This window comes from Serinus canaria, chromosome 1A (genome assembly GCF_022539315.1).
Source record: "Serinus canaria isolate serCan28SL12 chromosome 1A, serCan2020, whole genome shotgun sequence".
NCBI classification, from domain to species: Eukaryota; Metazoa; Chordata; class Aves; order Passeriformes; family Fringillidae; genus Serinus; species Serinus canaria.
In genome coordinates, this window is record NC_066314.1 from 15,099,910 (window position 1) to 15,109,443 (window position 9,534).

Sequence of the window (9,534 nt, forward strand, 5' to 3'; positions counted from 1 at the left end):
GTTGCCTGCACTGCTAAATATTGAAAAGGTGCTTGCGTACAGGTTTAAAGAGGTTTCTGCTCCCCATTTAGCTGTATCCTGCTCCAGCTTTCAGAGCAGTCATACTCCCAGGATCTTCATATCAGTCTCACCTGACCCACATGGGAATTGAGGGGCCCAGTGAAACTGCAAGTCAGACCTGTGCCCAACAATTGCTGTACCCAACATAACCAGAGGGATGTGAGCTCAGCTATGCCAATGTGTGCAGCAGCTGCACATCTGGCTGAACTGGAACCACCATCATAGCTGTGGCATGTTCTCACAGGCCCCTGGACCCACAAACTCCCCAGCCAGCCCAAAGACTGGAGACAACTTGTCAGCTGCAGGGGTGTCTGACAGACCTGCTGCACACTCTGAGGGGGAGGCAGATCATGACTGAGTCACTCCAAACCCTCCATGAAGATGCTGGGAGATATCAGGATGGCAAGACGCTCTGATCAAGATGCTCTGACCGGACTGGTTGAAATGTGAGGAGGTCTGGGTTCCCATCCAAGTGTCTGCTAAGGATCTCTCAATCACCCTACAGAAGAGCAGCGAGTACACTACCTACTTCACCTAATGTTACACTTTAAAACCTCTCATTATGTTCTTCAGTCATGGGATGTCTAGAGAAAATTTAGTTCCAAGACCGGAGTCAGCAATGGATGAGAGATCCAAGGTATTGAGTACATACACTGAAGGAAAATGGACCATTCTACGAGCAGATGTAACCTGATAGGCTTTATCAGCAGCCAGGCACTTCCTCAGGTAACGCCTGGGATGTTGGAGATAATGAAGTATAAAATCCCACAGCTTCACATCCCCTACTTTCCCCAGCACTACCTCTGCTGCAGGTTTACTATCATGCTAACATCGAAACGTAGAAAACTGTTCCTGTATTCTAAACAAAGGGTTCTTTTGCCATTACCTGGACAACAATTCAATGTTTATTCTGTATTTGGCAGTTTGCAGCAGGCTCCACAATCTCTGTCTAAAACAATTCTAAAACAGAACAAGAGAGGATCCTTCTGAACTCAGGGGTGCAGGTAAGAAGGAAGAATACTTCAGTGATGACTGAGATGGAAGCACATCACAAGAGAATACACCAAGAAAACCAATTCTTTAATATACCCTGAGGCTTAAAAAGCAATCAAAATATAAACTAATTACTAATCCAATTTTTAAAAATGTTATTACAACTATCTCCTCATTTGCAAATAATGTGAAAATGAGAGAAAAAAGTTTTCAAGGTAATCCCACCACCATAATTCTCTACATTTAATTTCTTTCTTCTGAGACTTGTTATCAAGTAAAGCCTATTAGATCTGTCTCACTGTCTTATCTCTCTTCTCATTCTTCTTATACTTTCTCATTGTTACCTTAGCTTCTCTCTTTCTCAGAAATTGATGAGAAGAGTATCAGCATTTTATTTACTGAGAGACAGAAGATACCTTTTATCTCATAAAAAGTTACTTTGTCAGTCAGACTTCCACCAAATAATTTCCCCTCACTGCCATACGTGTTTTCCTGTCTTTTGAAACAAAAATACACCACACCTATGAAGCCCAGGCATGAAGCGGAAGGAAACCTCTAGGGAAGCAACAAGGCAACCACAGCTTTTTTATCAGCTGGAACACCTCATGCAGCTGCAAATGGAAAGTCACATTCCAGCAGGATGGAAGGACACACACCTATAATGCACCTACCTTGCTGCAGCATGAATTAGAATATGGGACCTATATGGATGCAATAAAGGATACAGGTAACCACAGCAGATCCAGGAACTACCCTAGCTTTAATTGATGGTCACTGTTCTTGATTTCCTGTTTTAGGAAAATGAATGTAAATGTTCAAAGTCACCACTTCTAGCAACTATCGATCATCCTTCTCTTCAGTCCCACCAAACACACCACACAAGGACTGGGGATACAATCCTGCAGCTTGTGACTCCATGCATCTTCCCAAATGGATCCCTCATCACTGCCTCCCACGCCTCAGCAGCCTCTGTGCTGCTGCCTCCTCCCCTTGCTCCACAGTGGGATGCACAGGGAAGTGCAGGAGCCCAAGGTCCCTGGGACCATGCAAAAGCCCTGCAGCCACAGAACAGGCCCCAACACATCTCCTGCTCCAAGGGGAGGACTCTCCACCCATCCATTTCCATCATCTCCTACCTGTATAACTCGCAGGGATCCCTACACCAGCTGCCTGTAGCAATGTTTCCCTGGAAGCATTCTGGGGGCCAAGTGCCAGTTTGGGAGAGCAGTCTGGGTGCCAAGTGCCAGTTTGGGCACTAAGTGCCCCTTGCTGTCCCTGGAAGCATGTCCTTGGTGGCAGGCAGAAGCAGCTGCCCTGCAGACCAGCCCCCAGAGCTCAGAAGTCCCCAGCTGCCCAAAGGTGGGGACACGGGGCTGGGCTGTGCCCTGGCGCTGCCCTGCACATCCTGAGAGGTCACACCCTGCTCACCCTCCATGTCCACAGCTGTCCCTGTACATATAAGGACACCTTTTCGCTGGAATTTCCTTTTTCCCTTTAATCCCAAATCTTGCCACACACCAGTAATGCCCCAACACTTTGTATCTCGGGCACAGCCGCGGCCTCGCCTTTCTGAGAAGGGCTGCACCAAAGTATTGCAGCATCTGTATCTGCATGGAGAAGGCACAGACCTGGAGGTTCAGGATCATTAGCAATAATGACTTTTAAATTACAATAACAATTATTGATATACAATATTCTTTATGAAGCTATAAATACAAGATTCTTTATGAAGCTCTGAGTAAAAATTCCCGAAGCTGGTTGCAACGCAAACAAGCTCTATGTTAATTTCTATTTGCTGATAGTCAATAACCTCACTGAATGCCACCAGATATTTAAAGCTAAAGAAATGTAAAGGACGATGCTTGAGCTTGCACAGTCCTCAGAAATGCTTGGGTGTCTATCCCTCACCGCCTGAGGTGCAACACCTTCCCAGAATTGTATATTGTCTGTTGCATAATGATATTTAACATTTTTCTGGAGCACTCAAAAGCTGCAGCATCCAGCCAGTTTGGGTTTTGTCTGCCCTGCTGATTTAGGCTGGGTTCCCAGAGGAGTTTGCACACACATCTATTGTATCCCACCGAGCTGTCGTTGATGATAAGTGGGACTACTTGTGGCAACACAGCCAAGCGGGTGCCAGCAGTGTTTGCAATGTGATACCCAGGCAAACTTGTGTAACGTTTGTGAAAAGCTGATGCTCATACCAGCCTTCCCCCTCCCGCTGCCCCAGCAAGAACTGCAATATAATGTTTAACAAGCAAACGAAAGGTGACTTCAACAATGTTTAACCCATTTTGGACCAAAAAAATCCCAATTTAACATTATGATGAACATCACTGTGGACAAAAAGTAATCATATTTAACCATCCTGTCAATTAGTAAAAACTAAGAAATCACAGACTGATAGACTCTTGACCACCTGTTTCAGAAGGTCAGAGTAAAATCCTGCCCCTCCTGGAAAGTAGGGGCAGGATTTCAGCAGAGTCCAGATTTTACCCCAATTGTTAAAGCAACAACACAATGTGCAGACATGGGACTATACAGCTTAAGTTCTTCCTTTCTGCAGGAAAACCTTGAAGGTACAGTAGAAAAAGGAGAATATGGCTTATTAAGGGACCCCTGGAGCACGTCTGGAACAGCTGCATGCAAAAGGGGTCCGGTTTGTTCACCCAGACTGCTCTGTGCAACAGGCACAGGCACAGGGACACCCAGAGAGATTCACTTCAAAAGAGACACACTTCAAAAGCTCCTTCCCAATCCAAAGCAAAATGCTAATATCCACACCACCCACACTCCTCCCGCCTCTGCCTGGGCTGGTTCCTGCCTGGCTGGGGGGCACAGCCCACAGGTACCCCACGGGCACCCCAGCAGCCTGGCAAGGGCAGAGCCTGCCCCAGCTGCTCACCACCCCACTGAGCCTCCGACTATGATGGCATGAAACTCCAGACAGGTTTATGAAGTCTATCAGCTCCATTTGCTTGCTCTTCATGATTCTTACATTTTGTTTATAAGGAGAAGGCAAATGTTACTATGCTTATTTGTATAATCCCCAAGGGAAACGAAAGAGTGCAGCGTTTAGCCACGTATCAGTGTCTGAAAGTGACTCGGTGGAGTAGCAGGCTCCTCGCTAGCCCTGCACACGCTCACATGCCTCCGCTGCACAACACATTGCTGGATAGAATTAAGATTTTTATAGCACCACTGTTATTTCCGACTCGTATAGAGATCAAATCCCCAAGTTCATAAGGAGTTCCAGTCCTTCCCTGACCTAAGAGCAGCTGCGAGTAGGAGGACTTGGTGTTAGTCTGGGTTGAGAGATTAATGGCTGCTCCATAGACACGTTTTTTGCAGTTAACTGGCAGGTCATTTTAGCAGATGATTTGCAGGTGTTACGCAACACTTAGAGATAACCCCGTGCAGTACTTCTGTCTGAGCTTCTTCTCTGTGTCTTTTCTTTTTTGAACTGCATCAGATAAATCAGAGAAACCAGGCAGGTGAGACTTTCATGGACTAATCACACGACAAACTGCCCTTCCAATTTCCACACAGCCAGCCTTTCCAAATAAATGTCAAATGTAGTTCAGTGCTCGTTAAAATTATTTTAAAGTCCTAGCCATAAAAAACTTAAGTATTTCAAGTATCTCAAGACACGACACGCAGCAGACAGTCCATTTTGATGAACATCACAGCACGGTTTCAAAGTTCACACCTTCACAACACATGAAAAGGATGCTGGAATAATCAATCTCCTGCATAAGAAAACAGGTCTTCACTCCTGCCTGAGACTTCACCCGCTTAAACCGTGTAAATCATTATACTGAGAAAGGAATCATCCATGCCAGCTGTTTTTGTGCACTGAACACACTCTTCACCTAGCCTAACAACTCTTCCAGGCTTTGTGCTCCAAGATGAGTGCTTATCTTCTGCTACCAGATAAAGAGCTACTGGTTCAAACAGACAGTGACCATGCAATCATCTGCACCTTAATCCAAATGTTTTTCTTTAAGGTCACAAGCCTAAGGTCTGTTTTTCCTGCTAGTCCTCACAGAACGTGGAAACAGCATTTAACTTACCACAAAAGCTGCACCCTAGCATTTTGGAAGAACCAGGAGCGGCTTTTCAGGGGATACACTGTAGCAAAATCAGTCAGCTCAGTTAATGTCACTTTCATTTTTTCTGAAGAAAAAAGAACCTCAAGCCCGCAAACACAAGGGAGAGTGTGGCTCACTTTTCCGAGGCCTTGCTGCACATTGTGGCCACTTTTACGGCAAAACAATTGCTGCTGGGATTGTGCCACAGTTTGATTATTATTTTTCTAATAATCTCCCCTAGTGTGATTTTACATACCTAGTACTTAGAGCCTTTTTTTTAAACAAAAAAACCACAAATCTTAGTTTTAGTCTGCAGAGAGAGGCAGCAAGAAAAGTATCTGGCTAAACCTTTGAAAGTCAACAGAAACATGGGATCAGGTCCACAGTAAACTTTATAGAGTGGCACCTGAAGAGGAAATTACTCATTGCACGTCACAATTAGAGGCATAAAAAGTAATTCCATGATAAACAGGCAACTGAGCAGAAAAAGAATAATATCCTAAGAGTGTGTTTGTGCTCAAATAAAAGTACATATTGGACAATATGGAACAGTCTTCACACACACACAGAGACACAAGTTCTCCAGTGAAGTTAATGCACAGCATCCTTCCCTCTCCCTCCCTGTATCAGCCCTGATTTGGGGGCTGCATTTGGCCAGTATCTGCCCCTAGTGCCACTAAAGCAGCTCCAGTGCCATTAGCCATGTCACACAGCTATCACACAGCCACAACCCATTGCTTTCAGAGCTGCCATTTCCCACAGGAGTGCAGGTCAGCAGTGCAAACACAGCAGAACATCCACCTGGGCCACACCAGCTCTGGGCTGAGGTCTAAGGAACTACCAGCCAAACCTCTGGCTACACAGAAGGGAGTAAATATGCTTTGTTGCTGAAAAGGCAGAGATATAAAATCGCAACTTTTTTTACAGAAAAATAAAGAGGGAGAGGAGACAGCATTACAGATACCTGTGCATCCGTACATCTTCGCAAGTTACATCATTTACTACCTTTACCTCATTTACTACCTTTATGGAACCACATCAGAAAGCCCCAGCCTCAGTACCACCTCGGCTGAGGGAGTATGCTCCCTTCCATGCACACTCATATTTATTTATCCTTGTGATCCACGTTTACTAAATAACTTCAAAGCACCACTTCAATTCACAGCACATAGACTTGATAGATTTTTGTGATTCCTCTCCAAAAATTTCACAGATAAATTGCTGCTTCAGGAAACCAAGAGCTACACTCTGAGCTGTAAGAGTGTTATTTCTGCCCATGTCCCCATACTGGTCAGACAAAATCATGCACTCAAATGCTTGCTTACCTGAGACTGACACTTTCATAAGGGCTTCCAGGGGTCTGTTGTTGTCCAGATCACGACTGAGTTTGAGCTCCCCAGTGACAGAGTCCAAAAGGAGCAAGTTTAACTCATTGCCTTGGACAAAAGTGTAGGCCAGGCTATCAGACACATCGGGATCATGAGCTGGGATCTTGCCAATCACGCCCGAGGGAAAGCTGTTGGACTTGTTGGTCACATAGTTATTGAAGAGGATCTGGAAGTCCTGCAGCACAGGCGGATTATCGTTCTGGTCCAGGAGGCGGATGTGCACCGTTGCTCGGCTCACGAGTGGCGCTGAAGTGGCCTGCACCACAATAACATACTCTGTCCGGCTCTCATAATCCAGGTCCATTAGAGCTGTGAGGTCTCCGTTGAGCAAGTCTAGTTGGAAGACCTCAGGTATGTTCCCCTCTACAATCTGGTACATGATCTGTGCATTGGTCCCCTCGTCGGGATCAGCTGCACTGATGCGTGCCACAATAGAGCCCACAGGGCTGTTCTCCTCCACAAAGATATCAAATTCATCCTTCTCAAAGACAGGAGGGTTGTCATTAATGTCCAGCACGGTCACCTGGATGTCCACAGAGGCTTTTAGTGGCGGGCTGCCCCTGTCCACAGCAAAAGCCCGCAGGCTGTAGACAGCCACGTTCTCGCGGTCCAGCTTGCGCAGTGTGCGGATCACTCCGGAAGTGGGTTCAATGTAGAAGTCTCCATCTCCATCGTCACCCCCTTGGAAGGTGTAGAGGAGACGGCCATTGAGGCCTGAGTCACGGTCAGTGGCAGACAGCTGCAGGACACTGGTGGAGAGTGGCACATCCTCAAAAACTGAGCCCTGGTAGCGGTCGCGCAGGAAGCGGGGTGCATTGTCGTTGGCATCCAGGATGAGAATCTCAACATACGTCGTGTCCGACTTCTGGGGGATACCATTGTCGTGGGCTGTAATGGCCAATGTGTAGGAGGCCTGGTCCTCATAGTCCAGCTCCATCAGGGTGGTGATGGTGCCTGTATCAGGGTCAATGCGGAACTGGGGGATGTTATCGTCCAAAATATAAGTGATTCTTGCGTTCTCCCCCGTGTCTTCATCAGTGGCACTGATGGTGACAATAGAGGTGCCAATGGGCTTGTCCTCACTGACGCTCACTGTGTAGTGGGAGCTCTGGAAGACTGGGCGGTGTGTGTTGGCATCTGTGACATTGATGAAGACCTGGACGGTGTCAAAGCGAGTGCCATCAGAGGCAGTGACTGTGAGCACATACTGCCTTTCTTGCTTGTAATCCAGGGGCAAGGCCAGTGTGATCAGCCCTCCTCCACTCTGACTGGTGATGGCAAAACGGTTCCTGGTGTTGCCACTGGTAATCTGGTAGGTCACAACACTGTTAACGTCCCTGTCTACTGCTGTCAGGGTCAGGACACTGCTGCCCACAGCTGCATCCTCGTTCAGTCTGAGGTGATACACCTTCTCTGTGAAGGTGGGATTGTTGTCGTTCACATCCAGGACAGTGATGGACACGCTGGCTGAGGAGGTCATGACTGGCACACCGTGGTCCCTGGCCTCCACCCCAAAGTGATAGTTTTCCACAGTCTCTCGGTCCAGCTCTGCAGCCACAGTGATCCACCCCGTGCTGTTGTTGATTTGAAAAGGGAACCCAGAGTCACCTGCTACAGGGGCACCTCCACTGGATGGTGCCATCTCTATGAGTTTGTACTCCAGGCGGGCATTCTCTCCAGAGTCAGCATCCACAGCCTGGATGTGCAGCACTGAGTAGCCCAGAGGAACATTCTCCAGCACCGTGGCCTGGAAGGGAGTGCTCACAAAGATGGGGGCATTGTCATTCACGTCCACAACCTGCACTGACACCATACCACTGGAGTTGATCAAAGGAGGTCTGCCCCCATCCTGGGCTTTGATCCGGAGCGTGTACTCCCGAATAGTCTCATAATCCAGAGGGTTGATGAGGTCGATGGCGCCAGAGAAAGAGTGAATGTAGAACTGGCCTTTCAGGTTGCCACTCACGATGCTGTAGTGCACCTGGGCATTGCTGCCCCGGTCCCGATCTGTGGCCTGTACCTGCAGTATCTGGCTGTTCACTGGTGCATCCTCTGGCACCTGGACCAGGTAGCGCTTCTCACTGAACTGAGGGTAGTTGTCATTCTCATCCTCTACAGTGATGTGCACCATAGCTGTGGCACTGCGTGGTCCCGGATCCTTGCCCTGGTCATTGGCTTCCACCACCAAGTGGTACTCAGAGACCTCCTCACGGTCCACTGAAGCTCGGGTCCTCACAACCCCGGAACGCGGGTCAATCTCAAAGACTCCGTCACCGGCTCCTGGCTCCAGCAGGCGGTAAAGCATGTTGGCATTGGCTGGGGCATCACCATCAGTGGCACGGATAGTCAGCACCTCATAACCCACCTCCAGGTTCTCCCGGATGCTCTCCCGGTACTCGGGCTGCTCAAACACTGGCTCGTGGTCGTTGGTGTCACTCACAGTCACCGTCAGATAGGTGGTGGCCGAACGGCGGCGTGGGGAGCCATGGTCGGAGGCGGTAACCTTCAGGACGTGGGTGTCCTTCGTCTCCCGGTCAAGGCTGCGAGCAGTGACCACACTGCCCGTCTCGGCGTCGATGGTGAAGTAGTCGTTGGAGCGCTCGTCAAAGAGCGCCTCCATGGAGTACGCCAGCCGGCCGGCTTCCCCCTCGTCAGGGTCCTGGGCCCGCAGCACGATGACCGCCGTGCCGGCCGGTTCGTTCTCGGGGATGGAGACCTGGTAGCTGGGCAGCTGGAACTGCGGGGGGCTGTTGAGGCTCCGCGCCCGCCGCGCTCCCCGCTGCCCGCCGCCCTCCCTGCCCGGCAGCTGGGCGCAGCCGGCGGCGGCTCCGCGGGGCTCGGCGACCGCCCGGTGCCGGGAGCGCCGCGGGCAGGGGCCGCCGCCGCGGGGCCCGCGGGGCTCGGCGGGCGGAGCGCGGCGCGGCGCGGTCCCCGCAGCCCTCAGGCGCCCGGCGGGCGGCAGCGCCGGCTGCTCGGCGGCGGCGGCAGCGGCGGGGCGGCCC

The 9,534-nt window shown here is 49.5% G+C and overlaps 1 protein-coding gene across 1 annotated transcript in view; it reads right to left on the reverse strand.

The window, feature by feature from the left end:
- Nucleotides 1-9,313, reverse strand: part of CELSR1 (cadherin EGF LAG seven-pass G-type receptor 1) — a 165,587-nt gene extending 156,274 nt beyond the window's left edge. The window contains exon 1 of the mRNA XM_018910241.3: nucleotides 6,470-9,313. Coding sequence (XP_018765786.2) covers nucleotides 6,470-9,152 — 2,683 coding nt within the window. The 5' untranslated portion in view covers nucleotides 9,153-9,313. The remainder of the gene's footprint in view (nucleotides 1-6,469) is intronic.
- Nucleotides 9,314-9,534: the final 221 nt, after the last annotated feature.